The sequence below is a fragment of the Struthio camelus genome, chromosome 2 (assembly GCF_040807025.1).
Source record: "Struthio camelus isolate bStrCam1 chromosome 2, bStrCam1.hap1, whole genome shotgun sequence".
Lineage (NCBI taxonomy): Eukaryota > Metazoa > Chordata > Aves > Struthioniformes > Struthionidae > Struthio > Struthio camelus.
Window position 1 is genome coordinate 4,180,184 of NC_090943.1, and position 27,778 is coordinate 4,207,961.

The 27,778-nt window shown below is 41.3% G+C and overlaps 1 protein-coding gene across 9 annotated transcripts; it reads left to right on the top strand.

The window, feature by feature from the left end:
- Window positions 1-1,806: 1,806 nt before the first annotated feature.
- SEC22C (SEC22 homolog C, vesicle trafficking protein) lies at window positions 1,807-25,084 on the top strand. 9 transcript variants are annotated; one of them, XM_068934122.1, is made up of 8 exons: window positions 1,807-1,911; window positions 7,510-7,634; window positions 7,890-8,099; window positions 10,358-10,521; window positions 12,471-12,653; window positions 17,442-17,560; window positions 18,144-18,209; window positions 18,294-25,084. In XM_068934122.1, the coding sequence occupies exons 3-8, from the start codon at window positions 7,918-7,920 to the stop codon at window positions 18,321-18,323; spliced, it is 744 nt and encodes a 247-aa protein (XP_068790223.1). In that variant the 5' UTR covers window positions 1,807-1,911; window positions 7,510-7,634; window positions 7,890-7,917; the 3' UTR covers window positions 18,324-25,084. The 9 variants fall into 9 exon arrangements, with proteins under 9 accessions (XP_068790223.1, XP_068790220.1, XP_068790224.1 ...); XM_068934119.1 differs by having other exon boundaries at window positions 21,285-25,084; XM_068934120.1 differs by lacking the exon at window positions 1,807-1,911 and adding an exon at window positions 1,934-2,017 and having other exon boundaries at window positions 21,285-25,084.
- The last annotated feature ends 2,694 nt before the right edge of the window (window positions 25,085-27,778 follow it).

Consider the following 27,778-nt stretch of genomic DNA (forward strand, 5'->3'; position numbering starts at 1 on the left):
ATCCTCCTGGGAAACCACTGCTTCTGAAATATTCAGGCAGGGGATTTCAGCGTGCTGTGACAGCTTAGGTTCTCTGTTGTTCAGGCAGGAGGTTGCTACGACATTTCTGAGAGGGCAGAGGAAGCTTCACAGGACCTCTTGTGCAGTCTATGTGGCCATTTGTCATCTTCTGTAGACACCTTCTGCTTTGCTGGCAGACCTTCGTGCTCATGCAAAACACTGAGAGGCTCTGCCTACGAGAAGTCTGAAAGCGTTGCCTGGAGGGACTTGTGTCTGTGAAACTTTGGAGTCGCTTTTGTGTCACAACTCTTGTTTGGTGTAGTCAGTAAGATGGAACCCTGCAGCGTGTCGACTGTCACTCAACGGGACGCTGCTAAGCTACCGTGACACAAGGAGTTCCCTTCTGTACGTTAGATGAATATTCATAGGTCACTCCTCCACTCTTTGTGAAGGACAGGAATCCCGCACTTTGTACTGCATTAGGAGAAATGGGCAGCAGGAGTGTTTTTGCCTCAAAGTCAAACCGGGCATAATCAATCCTAATCTCTGTTGTGCACTGCTAATCATTTAGCACAACTGCTTCTCTCTGCTTATCCCTCCTGTGCCAGTAACAGCTTGAGTGATATCCCTGCTCAATCTTCTGGCCGCAGGGGTATCTCGGAGGTTGAAGAGCCACCACAGTAAAAAAGAGGAATGAAAGCTGGCGGCTCTACTGCTTTCAGAGGATGGCTGTCTTGGGCTAGCAAATCTCTGGCCAGCTGGAGCCAGAAGAACCTGTGCAGCAAGCAAACAGACTGCGACACCCTAAGAGCCTTAACTGGCTCGCCTCTGCCTACTAATACAACGTGCCTGCTGTTAACAGAGCATAACAGCAGCGGGACAAGCGGTTTTGCTGGTCGCAGGGAGAACGGTGGGCTGGGCTGCGGCACACCTGCCCCGAACAGGCCTGGCAGTACAGACCCAGCAACGGCTGAGAAGGCAACGCTACCCCCCTGCCTCAGCGACTCGCATGCGGGAGGGCCACCGTTCTCCTAACAAAAGACTAAGGGTCTGTGCAAAAAAAAAAAAGGCCTGCCAAACGATTCAGTCAGCTCTTTCGGTGAGGCTGGAGAAAGGCTCCCTTTACGGGCAAAGCGAACGAGATGCAAGTTGACATTACCGACGACAAAGCGTGTCAGGCAGCTCAAGGCCCTGGCGGGCCTGGTGGTCCGAATTTCGTCACGGGGAGGCAACGCTCGCGTTCGGCGCTTTGGCACCCTGTCTTCAGTCTCTTTCTGTGCAAAAATACACCGCGTTTTAGAAAGTACGGGAACAACACTGATCCTCTGCGTGGAGCAAAGAGGTGTTTTGGGATTAACTGACCTACCGCTGCCCCCCCCCCCAAAAAAAAAAAAAAAAATCCCAAGTACATCTTTTTCCCCCCAAACTTCGATATTTCATTTCACCCCCAGGAAGAGGGCAAACCAGCAACCCTCGGAGGGCCGGGATTAGTTTCAGACTGTAAAACAGGCTGGGCGGACGCGGATTTTTGTCGCGCTCTGCCTCCGGTGAACCTCCCACGAGGAGAGGCTCCGCGGCCCGACAAAGACCGCCTGCTGCCAGGGCGCAGGTACCACCCCCGGGTGGACAGGCCTTGTCTAGGCCTGCCACGCGCCCAAGCGGGGAGCTACTTTCCGTTCACTGTGCCACGCTCCCGCTTTGTTACACGACAGCCGTTAGCCCCACGCGTGTGCCCGGCCTCCCGCCTCCCGGCGTGCTCCGCGCCGCGGACACTCTAGCCGCCGTCTCTGTGGGCGGAAGGGGGCGGGGCTGGGCGGGCGGCGGTGGGGGGGGGGGGAGTGTTGTGGCGGCGCCGCCGCCGCCTTCCCGCGCCTGGGGCAGGCCCGAGGCCGCGGCGAGGGGCGGGGGAAGGTGAGAGGCCCGGCCGGGGGGGGGGGGGGGGAAAGAAGACTGTTTCTCCTCCACCGACCCCATCTTGGGGTTGTGCCGCGCCGGGGGTGTGAGGGGTGCTCGAGGGGTGTGTGGCGAGGGGTGGCTGAGGCGAGCAGGGCTGCGGCGGGCGTTTGGGGCCCTGGGGGAGGGAAGCAAGGTTTGGGGGTGTCTGGGGTGTGGGGGAGGGAATGAGGGGGGTTTGGGGCCCTGAGGGTGGGGGCTGGGGGGTGGCTGGGGTGAGCAGGGGCGCTCTGAGGGTTTGGGATCCTGTGGGAGGGAAGTAAGGCTCAGGGGTGTCCCTTAGTCCCCTTAGGAAGGCTTAGGGGTGTCCGGGAGCGGGGCCTGAGGGGTGTGGGGGAGGCTTTTTAGTGTGAGGGAGTGCCTAGATGAGGGCGACGGTTTTCTGGGACGATAAAAGCGTATAAGGAGGGAGTGCTGGTTGGGGTTTGGGGATTCTTAACGCAGGGGAAGAGAGGAGTGGGTAGAGGTTAGGGGCACCAAAAGTGGTGGTTGGAATGGGGTGGATGGGGGAAGGGGTTTTAGTTGTGTGGGGTGGTGAAGGTATGGGGGTGAGCTGGTGGGTCTTTGGGAGGCTTCGGGGTACAGGTTGGCGAGGGGTGGGTGGGTATTTGGGAGCACTCAAGGTGGCTGATGTGTCTGAAAGATTCATTTAGGAGAAGGGCTTGACAGTTTCAGAGGGTAGGTAAGGTGTGATTTGGGTTAGGTAGACTACTCTAGTGAGGCAGGGGATTTGATGGGGGAGCTGACTGTTGGGGTTTGAGTTTCATGTGGCATACGTTGTTTGTGGTAATTGACAGGAGTATGTGTGGATAGGAGATTTATGACAGCAAAGGTTTTCTACTTGCTCCCCTTTGAGGATTAGTGTAAAGCAGATATTCACAGAATCATAATTGAAAATGCCACTGGACAGTCTCACATATTTCAGTCTCACATATTTCAGTCACTCGTGGCTCGTGGCTTTCTCTATATTCTTTACAGCAGAGAAGTTTTTTTGGCAATCTGTTCCTGAGTTGACTCTTGAGGGTGCGCGGGCTGTGTGTCAGGGATAGTAGATCATATCCATTCTGTTCTAATTTGTGTATAGTTATATGTCAAGAGCCTATGGGCTCTTTATACCACAATTTCTGCTGATAAACTTGAGATAGCATCATGCTTTTTTAACACTTTTTGTTCGCTGCTAAATCTGGAGAGTAGTGCTTCTTGCACTGCAGGTCTGTGATTTCAGTAGTTTGGTCAGCATTGGTGTGAGCGTTGAAGGAGGTTGGTTGAGAAGTAGGGGAGAAATAGATGGATACAGTTACCAAAATCTTAGAAGACTAGTAATTTATTTCCATTTCAGATTTGCCTTTTTATATGTGTGAGAATAGGATGCATTTCACCTAGTGATCCTGCAGAGAAACAGTAACTACCTTCGTTCTGTTAAACCATCTCTCTATCATTTTTTTCTTCTTATTGGTTGACACGAAAACCAACATATTAGCAGCAGCTCTATTAAATGCTTTATGCTTGATTAAGAGACTATGAATCTCTTTCATATCCTAGTAGCCCACTGTGAACTAGTTGTGGCTCTTTCTGAAGCTTACCAACCAGAGGAAAGCTGTGATAGTTACCGTTATGTATCAAGTTATTATGCTTCTCAAAAAAAACTTTAAACAGACTGCTTCAGGAGCCTCCTTGAGTGTAGTAACATTCACTTATGTTTTCTGAGAGATCAGAGCTTGACCAAGTAGTTGCGTGTTGTTGGGTTTGAAATTGGTCTGTGTGTCTCCTCTGGAAAGAAGGGAAACGTGACTCTGAACGAGGAGAGAAAACGAATGCTTGAGAGACTTACTGGTAACAAGACAGTCCCTATAGGTATTTTCCCATTCTTACAAAGAACGCCTTTATTTTTGATGATTGCAGAAAATAATTGCTTACATAAATAACAATATTTTAAAAATCTTCCCCATTAACTATATTAGCATTTGCTTTCAGAGCCTGTTGAATAGATACTTTTTTTAAGTACAGAAAGAAAAGTAACAGTTTGTAGAGCATTTGGAAAACCATGATGCTTGTGAATGGGATCTAATCTTCTTATATGGAGGAGCTTGCATAACAGTGCAGTAAAGCGTAAGAGGTCTGATTAAGACTATTTTAATAATCCCTACATAGTCATTGCAGTTAGCTGCTACTTAGGGAGTCAGGGACAGAGGAACTGCATTTCAGATAACTTAAGTTAGATGCCTACTGTGGGAATACCCTGAAGTATCTTTGTGTAAAGACTGTTAAAAGTATTCCGTTTATGCTAGTCCTATGCTAAACAGTAACAGAGGTGTTTTTAGATGTACAGGTGCTTCAAACAGTGAAGAAAAAATCTGTGTTTACTTCAGTCATAAATTATAACTTATTCATCTGAAGCAATCCCTTAAAACATTTCTGAAGGTTTTGTCTACTCTGTGCTGGTAAAGTAGTGGTTCTGACAAGATATTATTAGTTCTGCATACTGGAAGATTTGGTATGTACTTAACTGAAGAGCACAACCACATAGTCAAAGTTCGAGATGTGAGTGCAAAGACCTGCCAGGTAAAGTCATTTGCAGATAGTTTGGGTAAATAATCATGTGCAAACAGAAACAGGCCAGAGGAGAAAAGGGCAGGTCAAGTTCGAATAATAGGATCAGAGAGTTACTTGGTTATATGCACATCTTGATCAGCCCGTGATAGTATGCGTTCACTTACAGGTGACATGGCAAAATTGCCTTCCAAGTAATTAGATGTTTGAGGGAGGTGGCGTAAATAACTGTTTTTTTGCCGCGGGGCGCGGAACACCTTCCAAAGTGTAAGTAACAAGAGGCCACGGTGAAAAGGGAAGAAAACTTAAGTGAGGTGCAATGCCTGAGCAGAAGGGCTGGGGGAATGTGGAAAAGCGGAAGGAAAAGAGTTAGAGGGTTAGATGAGTCTGAGGGATGGGTGGCTGGTGGCAAGATGTGAGTTACACAGAAGACTTAGGTGGGCCAGTTGCATGAATTTACTCCTTTCAGGTTTTGCCCTCTCTTACGGGGTGATGTTGACTCTCATTTCTTTCAACCAAATCAGTGCTACGCTTCAAATAAAACCTTGAATTAGTGGGAAAACTTACCTTTTTTTTTTTACCCTTCCGGTAGAAGTCTTAAAGATAGCATTCCTGTATCTGAGAGCAACACGCACCTTTTCTGCTTTGTTGGGGAGCAGGGTGTTAACTCTGCAAACATTCCTTTAGACTGTGTAAAAAGGGAGCTCTCAAGAAGCAGCGAGCAGGTTTCCAGATGTTTTGCCCAGAGTTTGTGCTTACCTGTTCTCTGCTCTCTAATAAGATTTGAGTAACTGCTTCAGCCTTTCTCTTCAGGTTGTTAATGGAAACTTTCTTTTCTACACAGTTACTTATTTTCTCAAAGCTCAAAGCAACTTAAGGTTTTAGTGTCTGTCCCGCTTGAACTTACAACTTGCTTATATGAGCCTCATTTCCTTAGGCAACAAAGCTGAGACTTCATGGGCAGGTGGATTTAAAAAAATCAAGCCTTTTCGTTAAGTTTGGCAACGCGTAAGAGTACATTACAGGAATTGTACCCTCCTTGGAAGGAACGTGGGCTCATTTTTCCCGTGAAGTCCTGACATCTGATTTGGGAGCCTGACAGTGGCCAGTACCAGCTCTTTCACAGGAGGATGTGCAGCGTTCCTAGAAGGGGCAGCTCTGTGAGAGGCTGCGCTGATATTTATTGAAAGGCTTACGCCTTGCATCGTGAAGATTTGTATGCCTTAGTAAGTTGTAAACCTTTCTGCAAGCGGTTGTTTAACAGTAGGTGGCGTTATCCTTAACGATGGCTGTTTTTCCCCCTAAAATCTTGCTGTTATTCACATACTTAGTCCGTGAAATTATTCAATTCGTTATGTTTTAGAAAATATCTTGGATTTCTGTTTGTTGCCTTTCCATTTTTATTGTTCCTTTCCTGGCTTTTTCTGAAAAGTAAATGAGAGTGCTCAGTATATTGCTTCCATAGTGCTTATCAGATTGGATTCTTCTGAACTGAACTTTATCAGCGTTAGCAACCGTTGACCGTAAAACTGTGCTGCTCTGAGGAGCTGTGCTTAGAAGCTGACTATGTCAAAGCTAATACTTTGGAGTTGGCAACTTCTTTTTTTGTTTCCGTTTCACTTTTTTTCGCGAGTTCAAGCAGCTTTCTGCGCTGTTTTCTTTCATTGATACTGTCGCAGCATATTGAAGATTGATGCGATGTTTCAAGTTGATATGTAATTATCTTGATTATTGTTGAAATTAATTGTGATGTGCGGTGAGATGTAGTTTGTGAGCTTAGTTTAATTTTACACCTCAGCTGGCTATCGGAGAAAGAAAATTATTAGAGGGACAGTGAAAGAAACATTAAAATGGAGATTAAAGAAAACTTAACTGCTAAAGGCTCATCATAACCCTTTCCGTAGTTTAAATTTGCTTTTCTAAGGAAACAAGTTATGTGCAGTTATGCTTTCTGTCATTTTTCCTGACAATTGTTAGTTAGTTTTTTTTTTTTTTTTTTGTAACTTATTGACAAATTTCAGCCACCTTTGGTAAAATACTAAGTTCCTGCAGGTTATGTGGAAGTGATTCACGTGGGGAAGAAATGAGACCCTCTTGATGGCCCTTGCTGTGAGAGCTCACCCGTTATTATACTTTAGAGAAGCTATACAGGAAAGAGACCTTATGTGTGCTTGAACAGAAAAGGCTTGGTTGGCTCTCTTACCTGCCGAAGACAGCAGAAACACTGTTGATGAGGAAGAAACATTGAGCATTTTAAAGAAACCTTGAGCCTTGGAATTGATTGTTTGATACAGTGCTGCTTACAGCAGTGATTTGCTGCATCGAAAGCTTGACGACTTAGTGTCTTTTTTGGTCTAATTCTTTCTTTCTTTAATTTGCCTGAAACCGTGTAAATGACTGTAAGTTGTTTGTGATAGTCCCTGAAAGTCTGCTGATTTAGAGCTCTTATTTTACAGGAAGCGAGAATAAATTTAAAAAGAGTGATGGGGTGCATTAGAAATATTTTGCATATATCATCGTAGTAGGTGATCTGAGCATTTTGAATATGTGTAGGAATTGATTTATGAGACAAAAAGATGAGATTTTTTTTGTTTATCTTTTCCTTGAGGCAGAATACTTTCTAGGATATGTTTACCTGCTGAATGGGAAATATAGGTGCATATATATGTATATATATATATATATATATATATATGTAGGCCATTAGAGAGTTCTCTAAAACGCTGTGTACGATTATCTTTCAGAGATGATGTGTGCTGATATATTAATCTTGTAACATCTTGTGCTGAATATTGTGGTATGTCTGAAGAACAGATCTCCTGTGTGTTCTGAATGTACCGGATAAATCCTGATGATAAGTTTTCATGGAAGGTTAAGTGACCTGCTAAGGAGTAAGAAGTCATTAGAGGACAACCTTTATTCTGTACTTATTCTTCTTTTATTCTGTAAAAAGACCCTGATACACTCTAGACGAAAAGTCATTTTTATATTTGTGTGTTATGCTAGAAAACCTGGTCTATCTGCAACACTAAGGGAACTGGAGAGCCAGTGAAGCTGCAGCGTGTCAGTGGGAGTTAGCCAGTTTCCATGAATACCTTTAAGAACTTTCCTCAGCCTTTCGGACACTTGAGGTAAAGCACAGGGAGGGGAAAATACCGATTTCTTTTCAGACAGATAGTTTTTCAGCCTGACTTTTTTTGTCTGAGAGGGGCAAAAAATAGACAGCGTTCTGATAGTTAAGAACTGCCTTTCCGTGGTGGTGATTGAGGTATTGTTTAGTGGCAGTGGTGGATAAAGTGTTACCTTGCCATATTACTAGTTTGCATAGCAGCTTGTAAGTAACTGAGATTAATGTACCATTCACCTAATTTGTTATTTATTTTCAGGTAGTCCACATGACTACTCCAGTGGAGAATGTCCATGATCATCTTTGCCTGCGTGGTGCGGGTGAGGGATGGGCTTCCCCTCTCAGCCTCCACAGATTTTCATTTCAATCAGGACTTTCTAGAATGCAGAAAGAGATTAAAGACATTATCATCGGTTCTGGCACAGTATCCGAGTCGAGGCACAGCAAAAGGACGTGACCTTAGCATACAGTAAGTCCCTGCTTTGTCTATTTGCTTGTTTACCTTAATTTTGAAAATTAAGATAATTTTCAAATTACCTTTCAAAATTAAGGTTGTCCTGGGGATTAATTGAACTGTAAGGATTAGGTATCTTCCGTAATGCCTAACTCCATTATGCATGCCATCGTGCATGTCTAGATTTTTAAACTCCTAGCAGTATTTCGAAATCTTGAGTCTTAGCACCACAGCCACACAGCTCCTACTTAGTTTAGTAAGCATATGCTAAGAACTGCTTATTTTAGTTGTCGCTATTTTTTGGAGCAAATGCAGTCTGCTCGATGGGGAGTACTTTTTCCAGTTAGCAGTTGGAGTGGCTTGGACTTCTACAAATAACTTTTAAAAAGGAGTCTAGTGCTGAGGAATTGCTTAAAGTAGTTTAGACTAAAATTGGACCCAAACCCCCTTTCTTCAGTGACAGTCTAATCTTGATGATGCCTCCTCTCATTAGGAGGATTGTTCTTCCTGGCCTGAATGTGCCCAAGCTCCTACAGTTCTGATTGTGGCTTTCTCAGAACTGCCCTGGCTCTCCCCTATATTCCGCTCAGTCCAGTTTCTGAATACCAGCAGGGCTCAAGTCCCTAGAAACTCAGTCCCGAGGAGGTCTAAAGCATACTGACTTTGTGAAGAAAAGTTTAAATTCTGCTCTTATGTATTGGAAAGGGATCTGCTAGTTTTTATTTTGAGAAATTAGGGTTTAATTCAGAAAGGAGAATTTTCATTTACTGTTCAGTGTAGTTTAACTCCAGAGAAGAGTTTTTGCTTGTGACTGCGTTCCTGGTTAGCAAATAAAAGAGAACTTATGGCAATCCTAAGCTAAAACTGTGTAGTATCCCTTTTTAGGGGGAGTGATGGGAAGAAGATGCATGAACTTATACTGAATGAATTGGAAAAAAATAAAGATTAGCATTTTAATTTATTTTCCTTCAGAGTGACTTGTGCCCTTAATGCTAATATGTCCTGCTGCTTTTAATCATCGATAGTCTTTACTCAAGTAGCTATGGATCTGACTGTGAAATGACAAGAGTGCAAACAGATAGATGGCATAAAGGCTATAAATTTTTGACAACTTGGACAAGATAGTGTTACGCAGCTATGGTGTTGATTCTCAGCCGTGAGCTGGGAACATAAAGAATTTAGGAATGAACCCAGAGTAACTAGGCTGTCATAGGCCTAATCAAAACCGTAAATCCCAAACACATGGTCTGATGAGTCAATAACAATGTGGTACAGATAGAAACTTGAAGTATTTCTGTATGAGAGGGATGAAATATATAAATAGTAAGAGAGGAAAACATCTAGAAGTGGAGCAATCGTTCAGCTTCAAAACTTAGGTTTTGCACTGAATATTGCAAACAGATGGCTAACCTATAAGGAAAGATTTGTCTTTTCCCAGAGATAATTACAAATTCATAATTACGGTGGGGATTGTTGAAGTCTGTCTGTCTACATTGTAAGTGTTGACATCTGAACTAGGTGCCCGGACTCGCGGTTTGCTTAATGAAGTCTAGAGAGTGATTTTACTCCTCTCAAACTAGACACCTGCATTTGGTCAGATGAATCCCCCAGTGAGTTCCCTAGAAGGTTTTGGAGCATCTGTAAATGGGAACTTATGCATAAATATGGCTTCAGTGTTAGAGGAACTTTGTCCTGGAGTAGAATTTTTTTAATGCTAATCTCCGATAAAAAATGATCTTAGTTTGTAACAGATGATTTAGCATTAGTAGTGTCCAAATATCTTGGTTTGTGTAAGGTAACAAAGATCTTTTACTATTAATGTGAAGTCATATTGAAGAGGAGCAATGAGTACAGCTGCAGGGTTTCTGTGAAAAAGATTGCTTTTTTTTTTTTACTTTTGTTTGCAGACAGCCCCCTTTCCCCTTAATCTTCTTGCCTGTGATGTTTTCTGGTCATTTTTTTCCTTATTAGCATGATTTAAAACCGATCTGGGAAAATAATAGCCAGCATTTTTACTCAGGTAGCAATTGAGTGAAACCTGTGCTGTGATCTTTAATATGCTAAGGCCTGTTGAATGAGTTAAGAGTGAGTGATAGATCTACAGAGGCTGCAGAAGTATTACAGTGGTGCAAAGAAGATATATTTTTTTTCTACTCTGCTCTGTCAGTCGGAGCAGTCGCTACATTTGTTTTGAGAGCATAGTTTAATTGCCATGCTCAGCATGACCTGTTTACCTTTCTGTATTGATAATTATATGTATGTATTTTTTTCAGTTTTCTTTCTTCTGGGGATATTGCCTGCATGGCAATCTGTTCCAGCAGCTACTCAGCCATCATGGCATTTTGCTTCCTGGAAGAGCTTCAGTGGAAATTTGCTGCTTCCTATGATACAGCAAGCATCAATTTAGCTTCCAGACCATATGCTTTTCTTGAATTTGGTTCGTAGCTTTTTTCTCTAATAGTAAGAATTCTCTGTCTGTTGCTTTTATGATCTTAAAACATGTCACTTGGCTAAAGCCCAATCGTAAAAATGAATCTGTGTGTGTGCCTGTGCACGTGTGTGTAGGAGGAGGGGGAGATTTTGTAACTTTATTAAACTGTTAGATTATTATTCTTGAAGTTCCTGAAAGCCCCAGTAGTAGATGAGCAAAATTTTATGTTGATTAATAAACAAGCAGAGAGGAGTAAGGCAATCCATGTCTCAAACACTATGTAATTTAATTTAAAAAAATCTTGCAGGTAGAGACAGATGGGTACAGGAAAAAAGGGAGACAAAACAGATGATTATAGACAACTTCATTTCTGGCATGACTTAGACTCATATAATACTACATAATCGTGCCTGATGTTTCTTTTTCTTACCTGATATAAATGGCTTTCTTGCCAAGTAGCAGCTGCTCTGCTGAACCTCACACCTTTCAGAAACACTATTCCCTGGCAGTGAGAAACTCTCTTCTGGGAAAGGACAAGATACTGCAGTGGGTTAGCACTCGTCTGTCCAGATTTTAGTAACAGAGTTAAGCTCCTGAGTAAAAGACTGAGAAATCCACAGGGAAAGTATATTATACAGTCATCTCGTATTTTGAATGAATTGTCCGCAGGCCGCATTCTAGATGTCACGTAATTTTATGCCGAAATCCAAATTATTCCTTTTGCAACTTGACGGGGGATTTCTAGCCTCTTTCACTCTTTTAATATCATAATGCTCCTTTCTAAGAGAAGAAAATAAAAAATCTTACTTTTTTATTTTTAATATCACAATGTGTTTTGTTAACTGAATCTACCACATGTTGCTGCATGATCTTCATGTGTCTGTCTGGATCTGAGATGCACTTATGCATAAGATCTTGGCCTTCTGCCTGAGAGTTATGGGTTATTACAGTAGGCTGACTTAAGGTAAAATACAGAATTTTTCACTGATGAATGCTTATGATGCTGTGTATTCTAGCACGACCTCAGGTCCTCCTGTGCGTTCTCTAAACTTGCACTTTAGGCTCTTAACATGCATTTGATATCCAGCAGTAGCTGTGGTCAACCTGTCAAGTCACCTAGCATAACAATATCTTAGGGGTGCAAATTTTATTTGCAGGATAGCTCTGCAAAATTAATGTTTCTATGTTTTTTTTGCCTAAGTATTTGAAGTAATAAGCTTGAATTTGCCCATGCCTTTGCACAATAAAATAGGAAGCAACAGTATCCACGGTGAGGTACTCCAACTCTGTGGGTGATTCTTACTCAGACGGATTCACTGCTTGGTCTCAGTGCTGTGGTAACTTCTGTCAGACCATTAGCCAAATTTGTAGAAAGGAATTTATCTATTCAAATTTAAGCGTAGGAGGCTTAGCAGGGTGATCTGTATGTAAATCTGTGGCGTGCAGGTTGGTGGAATTGTTGCCTCTGCCAGTCAGATTATATGACTCAAATATGGGTTGAGTTAGCTGTGTGCTGGAAAAAGCCCGAACCCTTGCTAATGTTAAAACATAGTATGGCATTGCATCGTTCTGGCTTCGTGGTAGTTCATGATCTGAGTTCAAAATGTGTTTGTCATGTCTAGCTTGCAATATGAAAACCCCTTTTCAGTCCACCGGCAGGCAGGATGTTGAGATGAGGTTATTTAGAGCATCCAGAAGGGAGGAGGTGTGATACAAAACACCTAAGAAAGGGACTTTTGTTCCCTAATTAGCAATGAAATTTTATATCTGAATGAAATGAGAAAAGAAATGAAGAAAGAAATAATAATAAAAAGAACTCACAAAGAATGTCAGGATTTGATTCTTTACTTACCTGAAGCACTCGACTTCTGTACAGCTAATTCTTTTTGTGTGTGTGTGTGTGTGTGTGTATATATACACACACATATATATGTATATATAAAATAATGTTTCAGATAACGTTATTCAGAAAGTGAAGTGCCATTTTAACTGTGCAAGTGGCTCTCAAATGAAGGCCAACTGGGAGAAGATTCAAGAGGAGCTGAAGTTCTGGCCCCCCGTGCAGCTGAAACTGGAGGATACAGAGCTGATGAATGGGCTGACTAACGGTGGGCCTGCAGAAGCTCATGTGGAGGTTGGTAAGTTACTACTACGCAAAGGTGACAGTGCAGACATCCTGAACTCCTAGTTCGTGAAGGACAGTAAAGCATGTAGCGGTAGTGGTTCCTTTTATACTGAGAAGTCTACGTTATACATATAAAACGTGTTAGAAAAGACTTTCCATCATAGTGAAGAGCAAGTTGGCTCTTATGTCGAACAAAACTTAACAAGCTCCACTAGTTCATTGTGTTTGCTATAAACTAAGATACAAGAAATGTAATTACAATTTCTGTGAGTTACTTTATCCATGAGGAAGGAAATGATGATAAGAATATGTTTCAGCTGAGAGTGTGAGACTCATTCTCAGACCGTCTGTCTTGAGTTGACCTCCAGTCTACACTTTCTCCTTTTTGCCCCATTCATTAAAATGTAACGTATTAGACTAAAACTCCGGAAGATGATATGCGTATCTATATACAAGTATGTAGAGGCTTGACAAGGGAACTTTCTATAACAAATACTGCCATTTTATCTGCTTTTAAAAGTTCTATCCTCTCAATTATTATAAAATTGGTATCTTATTTATATTTCACTTGCATAGTCAATATGCTGTTTACTTCGTTTACAAAATAAAATGCTTTAAATTCTATTAGCATGGCAGTTTAAATGCAGCTAGGATACCACGAGCTTGTATTTCCTTTTTTTCCCCCCCCCCCCCCTTTGGTGGCTTATGAAACACTAATAAAATTAAGTTCCAGTTGCTCAGTCTTACTGTTTCTGATGGGTGAGCTGGAATCTAATTTGACATAGATATTTTAGATGAAAATCTTCAGGGGCGGTGGCGAGGGGAGAGAAAAGATAGAAAGGACAACATCTTAATGACAAATCAGATCTGTGAGGTCTTCCTCAGACCCCTTCCTGAAGGTTAAATATTTTCGTAACGTGGCAAGGCTTAGAAATTCTTCACACTAGTGCAAACAATTTAAGTGCCAAGTAAACATTTGCGAGCTACTCTGTGCTCAGTGAGGAGAAATACATTTTCAGTTTCCCCGTATTCTTAATTGCTTTCTTCTATTTTCCATCTGGCTGTGTGTCTCTGGCTGTCCTCAGTGATCCAACCCAAATACTCTCACAGATTGTTCTGTCTTTATTTTAAGAATCATGTTTATGATCATCTCTTTCCCTCAGCTGGAGTCAGCTTTCCTGGCTTGTGTCTCTTTCCTCTCATCATTACCTAGCAGCTGAATCCCACTTTGCTGCTCTAAGTTTAGCCACGTAGACAGTGTTTGTTTCCTTATTAATGTTATTTATATTATGGCTGTGCTATACAGGAGACTTCTTGAGTATACAGCAAAGTGTTCTGGTTTTAAGAGAGTAGAATGTAATTGGGTCTGCATCGTATAGTGAAGATAAATTCCTGGCTTGATCAAAACATCAGTCTCCTTGCACGGTTGTGGTTGGTTCCTGTTCTCCTTTCAGTTGTATGGTCACGTCCCCTGGCTCTTTTTTGTTGTAGCGTGCAAGGAGTCCGAAAAATTGGTTTTATCCTTGTTAGAATATATAGGAACACAAGGTTTATTTTTTTTCATTCTTTCCTCCTTTTCTTCCTTCCTTAACTAAACTCAGCCCAATTCTTGCCAGAAAGATGCTGTAACATTGTATCCTTGGTCAGCATCCACAGGACCTCAGCTTTTGCTTGCAGACTTGATGTGAGAAGAGCTGATAAAGCTCTGAAGGAAAGTGCAGTCATTTATAATAAGGCATGTGAAGTGTAAGTAGCTTTTTTTGTGAACAGGGAGAGTTTTCATATCAGAACTAACTCTATGAAGTGGAAGAACAACTTGTACTATTTGTCTAGCAAGTGTGCTACTAAATTATGCAGCATTGTGCTCCCCTTGATGAATGCTTTTAGTCTTTTGTAGGCGCAGAGGGAGTACTTCTCACGGTCCTCCTTAAAGTATTTTTAAAAGATGTAATAATCTCACAGCTTTTTTTGTGTGCTTGTATTTTATTTTAAAATGTTTGCGTCTGATTTCCTTTTTTACTACTGGTGCTATCTTTATCTGGAGCTTTGAGTAAGTGACTCGTTGTCAAGTGCTATGCGCTGAAGAGAGTGAGCGGAGCCCGGTACAGGCATTAATGTCAGTCTCCAGGTAAACAGCCAAAGGGCTCTGCTCAGAAAAAAACTATTATAGGTGGAAGTTTTGGTGTCCTCATTGTTTGAGGGTGTTCTTGTGGAATTGCTCTATGCTTGTTTAAACCTGCAGATGCTTTTTTCCAGGGTGTTAGGTAAACTACAGTTCCAAAAATATCTTGTGCATAGTTTTTTGCACTCTCAAGAGCCTGACTTTTCTACTTGTAACAGTCATATCAGTTTGAATCCCAGATGCCATTTAATTGTGCCAGTGCCAAATTGCTCTCTACTGGAGTAGTTTGTTTGTTTATTTAGTGTAATAGGCTATTCTAGTGAATACTTCTTTTTATAAAAACATGATCAAAATCACGCAAGAGGCTGTCATAACTTTGCTCTAGTAGTACCCATTTATTACTTGATCTGTAAAATTTCAGTTTGTGGGTTAAACTTCAGAAGGGTATAGCAGAAATAAAGCTCCACAGCAAACAATTTGAAGGTAAGTTTTCACAGATTGTTTATCCTGAGCAACTAGATATTGTAATCTCATGCGCCTCTGTGACCGTAATTCTATACAATTTTTGCCCAGCAAATACGAATAATTTTCCATGCTGTGGTCTTCAATCTGCAGAAGCAATATCTTGCGACTTGCGTTATTCCCCACTGGGTGCTGGAAAGTGTTTGTGAGCATAGTTTGCATGATCCTGTGTAATGAATGACACTTGGCGCTTGACAGCTCCTCTTTGTTTAGAAGAGAAGCTGGCTGCCTCTGAAGTAAATCTTAGCAACTCAGGAGGAAAGAGGAAAAAAACGGTAGTCCTCGTCAGGAAATTTCCATGAGAGAGAGATACATAACTGTTGCAATAATATTTAGCTGGTCGAAAATAATAGTAAGCCGGATACTCTGATCAGCGTGAGAACGAACATGCTTGTACAGCTTCTGTTCAATGAGCTGCTGAGGCTTTGAGTTTCACTGCATAGACAGAAAACAAAGTTGCCTTTAAATGGCTGGGATACTTGCATCTTTTATTTACATGGAAATGTGTTTAACAATAATATACACTAATACTACATAATGTGACATATTGAGATTAATAGATTTCCTGTTGCAGCAGCCTTGGAGACGAAAGCAGGAGCAGTGAATGCATGCCAGACAAATTAATTACATAGACATTTATAAAAGATGATTTAAATCTCTACGTTAATTTGGCACCAAACCTTTTTTACATCCACGTATCAAGCTAATCTCTGCTGAAGGAGAAGACAGAAGTGTTTTTCCTTTTTAAACCGTACAGTACTGCAATATTTAAGCTGTTAGAGTGTTTCACTTGTCACTGAAATGAAGCCAGAGAGGAACTCTACTGAGTTGCGTGGTTTAGGTGGAGTCGTCAGCAGTTGGCTTGATCTGGACAGGAGCCAGAAGATCCTGACGGTTGGAGAGACTCCTTAAGGGCTCCTGCACTTCATTCTCTTCTGTGTTTTATGAATATTGACACAGAAGAGAATTGGGATTTGGTATCTGTGCTGCGAATAACCTTTCTTACTGTTATGGGGATAGTGTTCTACTTGCGGTGATCCAAGGGCAGAGCACGGCAAGATTTGTACGTGCAGGTAGTATCTATTGCTAGACTAACTAGTTCAATTAGGGGAAAAATAGGCAAACTTTTGGACAAGCAAAAATTCTGAATTACAAGTGGGAAATTCCAAAGTTAAATACAAATTGTTAAAAGTTACTCTGGCCTAGATTAGATCATCCTGAAGAAAAGAATTTGGTATGCGAATGTTGGAGTTTAATATTAGTAGTGTAGGAGATGGGAAGGAGAAAGAAGTAGTTCACTGCCTCTGGAACAGGGGAAGGTTGGGAGAAAAGGGATGAAAGGAATTATAGTGCACTGTGAAACACATCTCAGAGGCCAAGAGCTGTAGCACCCAGTTTAATTTCCAGACCCCAGTTTTGATCATATTTGGTCGATCTCCCTTGAAAATTGGACCTGAGGGGCCAGAGGTAGAGTAGCAGTTCTGTGATGGACGTTTCCCCTCTGAGACTGGGCAGTATCGTCTTTACAACTACCACGATACTGTAGCAGCAAAGCCATCAAAGCCCTTGGCACCTGCAGTTGTATATTAAGTTCTGGCAACCGCTTGATTAGCGCATCAAATGTCATGTGGAAACTATGCAGGTAAAGCTAATTGCTGTATGTCAAAATGAACCCTCAAACGGTCAGTGAGGACGAATGGACAACTGCCAGTCAAGGAAGAGAAGAGGTGCTCTCTTGCTCTTTTGGCTGTCAGAAATCAAAACTTTCCCAGACCTTTCAATACTTGGAGCCTCTTAACTTGTCTACTGACCAGCGAAGTGTGTTCAATATGAAAATCTGCTGTAAGTACAGAGCAGAAAAAAGTCTATGTGCAGCAGAAAATAAGACATTTAGGCCAAATAGCTCAAGAACAAGTTCTGTTACTTAATCTGGTTTAAAAACTACTCCAGAGCTGTTGCTGATTCCTAGATCTCTGAAGTACTGAACAGTGTAATGCAGCAATAATGGTGTTCCTATTCATAATCGGTTGTCTTTGGAGCAAGGCATGGAAGGTTTTGAAAATGTATAAAACCTGCTTAAGCTGATTTGAGTTGCTTTATGTAAAAGATTCAAAGTAATAGTACTAACTTTCACTAGTGTCTTTTTTTGTTGTTAAGTCCCCACTTACAGAATGCAACGTGTGACTCCCCTGGGGATTCTGTCTCTTGTTCTGAACATCATGTGTGGAGCTTTGAATCTCATCCGAGGAGTTCACCTAGCAGAGTATTCATTTCAGGTAACCCTGACTGAGTTGAGACCAGTAAAGGAAGGAGTTATTTGGTTAACCACATTATGAGTAGCTAGTTGACTTCGTAGCTTGCTGGGCTGCACGTATTTCCACAGGAATTGTGCTTGTCCAGGGAACTCACAATTGTGACTGCTCACCTGCTAGATCCTGTGTTTTGTTATATGGGAGCACCTTGCATTTTCTTCTTCTGTGGTGTAATTGAAATTTGGACAAAAATTCCAGTCTTGCCAGGTTGGCTTTTTTTTTTTTTTTTTTTAATTCTTATATTTTATTCTAGATTTTCTTGTGTGTGTTTTTTTTAAACAAATGTAAAACTAAACAGTTTTAAAACAGGGGAAAAAAGTGTACAGTGGTACAGTTTTCTTTGGCAGTAACTGTCACGTAAGCCTCTGTTCATGGTATCTTGTTCGGTGATATCAATCTTGCTGCTGTGTGACACTGTTATAGTCAATCATCATAAGCCAGGATGAGAGGTGCTTTATGAAATATAGTATTCTAAAATATCAAACGGCACTTAATAAAACTGTAGCTGATGCAGTGTCTCGTTTGTCACTCATTTCTATCCAAACAGGAAGACCATGAAGGACTTGGAAACGTGATAGCTTTTTTTCTACCTTTTCTAGCCTGTGTTTTTCAGGTATGTTACCTTTAAACAATACACTTTCACATTTTTAATATTATAATATATTATTCTGTTTCTGATATTATTTTGCTTTTACAGATTTTTCCTACTGTTCCTATAGTGCTCTGACAGATGAAACGAGAAATCAACTTACCTTAATTTTATTAAACTCGTTCACACTAATATATAACTTGCATATTCAGTATAAGTTATTTTACCACTTGCCTCTGCCTTGCATTTTGTGAGTCAGAAATTTTCCATCGATTTGGTCTCCGTACAGAACTCTTCTGTGCGAGGTATTATTCCTACTAATTTATTAGCTCACAAAACTTAGGACGTGATTGAATGCAACCTGGAGACGCACGTGTTTGGGTTCTAAGATGGTTTGGCCCGATGTCCAGGCTGTGTCCTTAACTGTGTTTTCGGTGCCTTATTTTTACATGTCTGTCAGTCTTTTTGGTATTATTTTAAATTAAACGATTTTTGAGGAAGAAGTGAGGGGAAGTGAGTCCACCCTTAAGAGCTTTGCAAGAGTGCAAATGGTCTTTTGCTCAAGATAGTGAAAGCAGCCGCCCTCATGCCTAGCATTCCTTTTGCTTCCTGGGTTTTGATTGCTTTTCTGATTCGCGTTTACCCTCAATTCATGGGCGAATGGTCGTGTCTAAACAAATCGGGGTACACATGAACGCAAAACAAATTATGGGCAGTATTACATTGTACTTGATTGTGTTTAAATATTTACTAATTTGGATTTTGGGTTGATGGAGGAGGGACTGAAAACTGATGGAACGTTATGTTTCAATGTGTTATTATTTTATGTCTATAAGAGTTATTTTAAAATAATACCTCCTTTAGTTAAAACCTTTTAGAATAAATATTATTACTAGGTAGCTTTAACAGGAGCCCTCTTCACTAGCATAGAGATGCTTAAAATACTATCTGCTTTAAAAACTTTGCAGGTTGTTACCAGCTCAGGCTCTCTTGAAATGAGTAGTGAGCTTCTTTGGGCATCGTGCTAAATTTCTTTTAGAGAAAGCCACGTAATTTTTATATGTAAGCCTAACGCTACGTACAAAATCATTTTCAGTTAGGCAAAGGAACAGTGTGGTTTTCAGCGTTGTACAAAGGTGATTCCACAGAGGTATTAGTGAAGCGGCACAAATATCGAAAGGGCGCAGTCTGACCCTTGGCAAATTGTAGTTGCAAGCTTTTTACTGTGCTTCCTTACTGTAACATGTCGAATGGATTTGAGCGCGATAAATAAGTGTTAGCCCAAAGGTGACTTGTTTCCCAGAGTAGATAGATTTTCTTCCTAGTAGTGGCAATCCTAGTGATGGGCTTTTGTAGCATAACCATCTGAGAGACTAAGCAAATACAGAATAGCAGTGTTATTCAAAATTACTTCTAAATCTTAAGACAAATACAGTTCATGACTTCTGTAGGGTTTTTTTTATGGATCATTTTCGCTGACCTCTTTGTGTAGTGGTATTTGAATGAGACGAATATTACTTGCTCTGCAGGCGGATAGTTCCTGGAATGTTCTTCAAGTGCCTAAAACAGAGGTCCGTAACCTTTAGCTTGAGGGCAATATGCTGCTTGCAGAATCTTCTACTTCTAGTTTGTGGTCACAGCTGCTCTAGTTTGGCTACTAGCTGACAAAGAGGAAATAATACAATGCCTGCAGTGTATTAGTTGCTTAGTACTGTTGCCTTTGGCCAGCAAGGTTTGGGGAGTTCTATTTGAAGACTTCTGTTTATCTAGGGTTTTAAAACTTGCAAAGAGGCTATTTATTGCATCACATGGTTCCTAGGTTGGCTGGATAGAACTCGATTGGACCTTGCCTTTTTGTATTGATTTTTCTCCTTCCCTTATCCCCTCCCCTTTTTTGGAGGTGGTGGTGGTGGAAAGTAGTCCTAACTCTGCAGGTTCTTGTAACTCATCCTGTGTTGTCTGTTACCTTCTAGTAGCCAGGCTGTCGAGGTTTGTGTTACACAATGCTCTGAGGTAAAGAAAAAACAAAACAAAACAAAAACAAAAACCCTCAAATTTCGAAGTTGAACAGTAAAGATTCTTATGCTTTCAGATAACGAAGTCCTAAGCTCGTATTGTTTTGTCAATACCTTTTACTCACCAGTTGTCACCTGTACATGCGATGGGCAATATAGTGTCTTTCAGCCCTCTCTACACTTCAGATCATAGAAGAACTGTAAATTAGAGGTAGTAATCTGGACCTAAAAACTTGATGCAAGTCACTCTTCATGAAGAGCAGCTCTGCCCTGCTTTCTCCAGTTAGTGCCTAAAGCTAGAGAAGCTAAAATAAAATAAAATAAAAAGTATTCTCTCTTTATCCTTTTGATGTGTCGCAGGCGTATTCACAAAATGCTTGTGCATAAATTGCGCTCAAATGTGACGTGCTTTCTACATTATGATCCCTACATCAGCACTGTTGGAAACTGTGACCTTAAGCGATGAAGTGTGAGCTGTTACTGCCTGAGTTAAAAAAGTAACTCTTCTGCCAGCACTTTGTGAGATACTTGTTTTCTGCTGTGATGCTAGGTGCCCTTCACACATGCTTAGCAAGTGGGGTCCACCTGTTCTTGAATTTAAAAACAAAAAACTAAAAACCCTTTCTGAGCCCCTCGTTAGTAGAAAGTGTGGTCTTTCTACCAAGTCAAGCCTAGATAATGAAGTCCTTTGCTTATCCCAAGAATAAATGCAGTGGAACCATAAAATTGTTTGCTGCTTTCCTGCTGAGCCTTTGCCCTGCAAAAATCACCTGTGGGTTTTGAAAGCTGACTCAGCATTCAGGCTCATCTTAATCCAGCCTGAGACAGCCAGGGAGGACACCAGTTGTGCTGACGGGCTTCTCTTGGTATGTATGCTTATCCAGTAGGATCTGGATTGAGGCCACCAAACTGCTATTCTTGGAGGACCTAACGCATAGCCGTTGGAAGGACGCTTTGAGCTTTCGTGATGATTGCAGTGGTAGGCGCATCCAAGCGGCATGGATGTGCCAGCAGTTCCAACCTATGACTCTTGTCTGTATATGCATGGTTTAATGCTAACGCTATCTCTCTGGTGCTTTTGTAGTGTTACTTGTACCTCTTCTACAGCTCTGCAAGGAAGATGAAGACGTTTGTACTCTTTTTCTCTGTTTGTTTGTGCAACATTTACTTGTATGGATTACGGAACCTCTGGCAAATAGCCTTCCACATAGGAGTGGCATCTCTTGCTTCGTATCAGATACTGACAAGGCAACTTATGGAGAAACAGCCCGACTGCGGCGTATGAAAAAGACCTCGGGTTTGCTGCTGTCTTTTTACAGCTTTTTTTGTATTCAACTGGCCAAAAATAGCTTGGAAGATTTTTAAAGATTTGTGACAATGGTTATTGCGAGTAGGATGTTTTGAAGCAACTTGAAATAAACTGGGACCCTGTAGTAGTGTCAGACATACGTTGAGGAATTTAGCTGTATTTAACACAGCGTGTGGTAACTGTGCATGGTAGATTTTGTCAGGTGTTGTCAGCGGATGGAGGTTCTCATTACCATAAACGGGCTCTTACTTCTTGACTAACACCATCTAGTCGATATTTTGCCATTTGTCTTGCTGGCTTTGTAACAATCTGGGATGCCGATGTCTTGCCCTGCCAATTCTTAGGAAAATAGTAAACTGTACAGCAAAGCAAAGATAAAATGGTGGGTAAAATGTTTGCCTATAGAATTTGTTAAGCATTCCGATTCTTAGTAAATGTAAGTGGAGGAGGAGTTTGCCATAATTAGATTAGCCCATTATCAGTGGTGAAAATTATTTTAGGAGAAGCTGCAGAATAACCTTTCTGGGTTTTGAGGGAAACCAAAAGGCTATGGCTCCTTTAAAAACCATAAAGGCTCTAAACGTCTTCTGGTGAAACGTCACATCTTTGTAGTTAGGTATGTACTCGTTGGTTAGTTGTAAATAAGCTTGGAGCAGCATAAAACAAACCAAGTGAATGTAAGTGACCTTTCAGCTCAAGCGGCCTTTATTTCCTTGGTTAAGATCACTCTTACTGTGAGGGCAGTTCTATGTTTGCTTGGTCTGTACAGACAATAAATCTTCCAAGCCTATTTACGACAGCCACTAACTCCTTCACCTTTTGAGGAAAGAAAAAAAAAAACTGTAGCTGATGAGTAGAAAGCCATTTCCAGTAATGGAGAGCAAGAGCAGGTTCTCTTTTATTACATATAAAACCTTTAGCTAATGGTTTTGCAGTTCTTACACTAAGATGAATTTATGAGCGTGCACTTTTGAATATAGTACATAGGAGCTGAATTTCTTAACCTCTGCTGCACTGGGTTTTCTTGTATTTAATGTATTGAAGTGCGTATGGGCATTTTAGAATGTGTATGAATACTTTAGCTTGTGCTTAAAGAATGCCTAGCATTTTGATGCAGCTGTCCTTGAAGGGTTATGAATATTCAAACTGAAAGGTTGTAGGGAACTGTAGGTGTATTACTGCGGAGGAATGGTCCTGGATTTTCTTTTTTTCCATAGGAAATTGTTTTCTGGTGGCCCTAGTCTGCTCTACGTAACGTCTCTTGCCAAAGATTTATTTTCCTTTCACGTAGTCTCTACCTCGGGTGGTTGCAAAGACGTTAACATGATGCAGAATTGTCTTCCGGAGTTTGCAGAAATACTTAACAAAATTACTTCTTTGCATCTTGGTGAGTTGTTTCTGAAACCTCATGATGCAAACGTTTAGGAGTGTTATTAGGCTGCTAGACCAGAAACCTCTGGTACTGTATCTTGTAAGGCTAGAAGCTCTTCAATTGAAGCAATTCTGTGATGCAGCTGACTGCAGGAAAGGCATAGACCTGCAGCCCCTTACAACCTGAAAATAGTTTCTAGGACATCAAGAGACTTGGTGCCAGAACATTTTCTGGTGGTAAAATGTAGATGTTTCTCTTCCATCCCATGCTAGCCCGTTTACTGTAACAATAACGTAATGAGACCCTTTAAACTGTGAGGAATAGTCTAGTTGAAGTGATGGGAGAATGTTTTTGGCCAGCCAGTTTAGAAAAGAGGTAGAACTGTGTGCCATCACAGGAATACTTTCCTGTTGGAAGGAGGTAGATGAAGATTGTTTGTCATAGACTGTGGCAGAAAACTGGGGTTGAGTAGAGAAGTGGAGCCAGCACTAAACCACTATCCTTAGGACACACAGAAGTGGAGCGTTTAGTACTGAGAAGCTTTAAGTTTCCATGCTCTTCAGCTCATGTTCTACTTGGTGAGGTACTCTTTCTGTGTGATTGGAGACTTCGGGAAACTAACCCATGAGGTTGCATTACAAGTTAAAAAAACCAAAAAAAAAAAAAACAAAAAAACCCTTAACAAAAAAAAAAAGCCCCAAAAAATCTTATACTAGAAACTAATGCTTCGATAAGGATCCTGGACCTAGTGACTGTGTTTTTTGTTAGCTGGGGACCCTAAGCTGGGTATCAGTCCACTGTGTTATGAAGGGGAGTCTCATCCCACAGGGAAAGGACGAGGTATTTTGTACTACAGATGAATAAAAGCTTATGAAAGGAACCTTAGTGATGTGTTCCAGCTCCCAATTCCTACCCCTTTAGGCTGCATCAGAGTCCAAAAGAGCTTTACTGATTCTCCGTAGACTTGAATAAAGCTATTCTGCTGTAGCTTAAGGCATGCAGAGCATTAGCAGCTGGAGCTTGACACCAGTGAACCATTATCTTCTTTCTATTCCTCATCCTTGTATTGACTTGACTGGAAGAAATTGTAACGTTCCTGATGCTTGCCCTAGCATTTGACTATTTGCTTTCTCGTAAAACAAATACATCCCTGTGCAGATGATGTTAGCAACAGTTCTGCAGTAAGAGAAATGGTGGTAGAACAAGGTGTTTAGATAGCTTTTGTAATTAACATATTTAGAATTGATAAAGATTAAATTCAGCTTTTGTTTAATATGTTCCTTTTCCTGAGACTGTTTCATTAAAACCAAACAAAAGGAGTTGGTATAATTCTACCTTCCATAATGTATTTTTTTTTTTTTTTTTTAGCTTCATGGATTAGGTAGAGGATGTGACTAGATGTTTTCTACGAAATGAACCAAGCTGTGGTTTGCCGTTAGTCTTAATCCCTTTGCAACCTTTTTTCTGTAATATGTGTAAATCACATTAAGGAATCTACATAGAACAGTATATTTGCACTTTGTAGGTTTAGATTGTGGTTGAGGGACCAGGCAGAGCAAGCACTATCTCACTTTTTTTTTTTTTTTTTAAATAACATTATTTAGAATGGCTTCTGTACCTGTGTGGTATTTGTACAGTTAAACTTTTTTTTTTTGGTGAAACATCAAGAGGAGTAGAATGGTTTACACTGATCTCAGAGCTCTGAGATTTAATAAAAAGAATGACTTGCAATTTGAGTACATGAAATCTGACTCATAATGTGGGATTATGCCTGTATTGAATCAAATCCCCAAACAGGAATCCATCCTTTTTGTTTGACTTTAAACTGTTTAATGTACTTTGACTTGTGTCTCCTTAATTCTGTCAGTTTTCAAGATAAGTCCCTTGGAAATTCTGTTCTTCACCCAGCAGTTCATCACAAGGAAATTGGCAAATAAACTCCCTTAATTTAAAGATTTGAAGTGCTAAGTCAGTTTATGAAAATAGCTATTTTCTGTGTTAGTCTGTGGTTTTTTTGTTTGTTCTGTTTTTTTTTTTTTTTTTCTCTCCTACTCCCAAAGACCTGTTAAGTGTTTGGAAGGTGGGTTGGTACCTTTTTAGATATTTTTGCACTATATTAATAACTGAACCTGTGTAAATGTGTATAAATCACTTTGCATGCCTATGTATATATGTACATATCTAATAAATGGCTTTTTTGTAATGATTGTCTCCGTTTATAGTTTTGGGAGTAATTAAGCATACCGGAAACAAGGTATTTCTGCCGTTTCATTTTCAAATGTATTTTTAATACTTTATGTGCCACTGTTGAAAATATTTTAAAAGTAAGCTCAACTGTTCTCTTTAACAAATAGCTTTAAAATCAGGGTAACTTCAAATGTTGTCATAGATTGTATGCAGTCCCTTTCCACAGAGACGTGTCTGTGTGTACTCGCGATGGCCTTCTCTGAGATCCCATGTGCACTGATATCTTATCAGCCTGAGCTCACCCTACTGCTTTCTGTTTAGGGGGGATTTAGGTAGGATTTCTGCATAGCCATCTACACACTGAAGAGTGACTGTTACCTCCTTTGAACTGCGTATATATGCACTTGCTTGTCCAAGCCATGAAGCAACAGATTGCAGTAGGCTGTGATACAGTCCCTTTGTAGTTTTAACAGTCTTGCTGTTTTGCTTTCAGAGAGCATAATGCAGAGGCTTTTCCTGGAAAATTTGCATTTTGGAGCATAATAGTATTTGAAGTAAGATGTAACTCAGTCCTGTAGATCCTTTTGCAGCTACTTGGCAGGAAGTAATGGAGATTTTGCATACTGCTGTTAGATTTTTAGCCTGGTCTGTGAATGGAACTAAGCCTATGTAATTGTCCTGCCAGTCAGTCCCTACTAAGAGCTTGTGAACATTTTTTTTTAAAACCGTTTCAAATGTATTTAATAAAAGCATTGAAGACACTGTATTTCATCAGGCTGTGCAGAAATGAATGACTGGATGCAAGAGAAAACTCCTCTTTCGTACTGCATCTCTCAATGTGACCTCTTCACATATCAGAGAATGTACTTCACGAGAGTGATGCTTTGAATCCCAAGACTCTTGGAGGCACATCATTTGGACCCTGCCTAATCAGGAACTAAAGAATTCAGCAAAAATCAAAAGGAGAGGGGAAAAAAAAAGGAAAAAAGCAGGCTTCCATACTTGTGCCTTTGAAACTCCTTGTTTCTTCCCATATTTCTGCTCACCTCCCAGCAGAATGCATTAACCTAGATGACCTTAGCAGAAGCAAAAGGCGGTGGGTAAAAGGCTGGACCTGTCTTCCACTATTTTCTGATGTGTAAAAGTGAGATCTTTTCTAATATTCAAGCCTTAATCTTTGTCAAGAAGGCTGTTGTGAAGTAAGCAGATTTGGGGAAGCTGGACTTTAGTATTTCTATTGACTAACCCAGCTATAGCTATCTTTCTTTTGTGTGAAGATTAACACATGGGAACAAGAACCGTGACAGTAAAGGTATTTCACATTCTTTAGTGTCAGTCCTCTGCTTTAAAGGTATGTCCTACTCTTCACCTTGACTTGGCTTATCAGCCTTGAAGCTTGCCCAGATCTGCAGAGAAGGACCTGGGTGTCCTGATGGACAAGAAGTTGACCGTGAGCCAGCAATGTGCCCTTGTGGCCAAGAAGACCAATGGTCTCCTGGGCTGCGTTAGGCAGAGTGTTGGCAGCAGGTGGAGGGAGGTGATCCTGCCCCTCTCCTCAGCCCTGGTGAGGCCTCACCTGGAGTAGTGTGTCCACTTCTGGGCTCCCCAGGACAAGAGAGACATGGCACTCCTGGAGAGAGTCCAGCGGAGGGCTACCAAGATGATTAGAGGGCTGGAGCATCTCTCCTATGAAGAAAGACTGCAAGAGCTGGGCCTGTTCAGCCTGGAGAAGAGAAGATTGAGAGGTGATCTCATCAACGTGTACAAGTATCTGAAGGGGGAGTGTCAAGAGGAGGAGGCCAGCCTCTTCTCCGTGGTGCCCAGTGACAGAATGAAAGGCAACGGGCACAAACTGAACCACAGGAAGTTCTGTCTGAACGTGAGGAAAAACTTCTTTCCTGTGAGGGTGACTGAGCACTGGCACAGGTTGCCCAGAGAGGTAGTGGAGCTATTCAAAACCCGCCTGGACGCGATCCTGTGCAGCGTGCTCTAGATGATCCTACTTGAGGAGAGGAGGTTGGACTAGAAGATCGCCGGAGGTCCCTTCCAACCTTGGCCATTCTGTAATTCTGTTAGATGCTAGTTTGTGGCACTGAAACGTAAGTAACAGGTTCGCAATAGTTACGGTGCTGCAGCTCTCATTGCGCTGTTCAGAAGAGGTGAAGCCTGGGAAAAAGTGTGCCGCTGTAGCGAGGAAAGCGGCAGTGCAGTAGGCTGTGCAGAGAGTAGGTGGTAATAAGCAAAAGCTGAGGGTGAGGGAGGGAGGAGAGCACCTTTTTCTGAACTGCTCTCCCTTTGAGATCTAGGAGATGTTTTTATTCTGTAAATAAATGGTTGCTCAAAGCGTATTTCTTCTCAAGATGCCAATTGGAGAACAGCAAGAGAGACCCCCCCCTCCCTTTTTTTTTTTTTTCCCTAAGATGAGGGGAGAAAGCAATTATAACTTCCTTTTTCTTTTGAAGATGCTGATAAAAGGAAGTGGGAGGATCACAGAGTCCCTGTGCTAAGAGAGGAACGACTCCTAAGGTGATGGAAATGCATGTTTTTATTTTAAACAAAGTAACTCAACTTCTGCTGTGTGCTGACTTTTGAATCTGACCTAATTGCGTGTAAAACTGTTTGGGGGAAAGGAAACAGTGGCTACAAGAAAAAGATTTTTTTTTTTCTTCTTCAAATACGTTACTTCCTCGCGATGCAGGGTGGCCCTGCT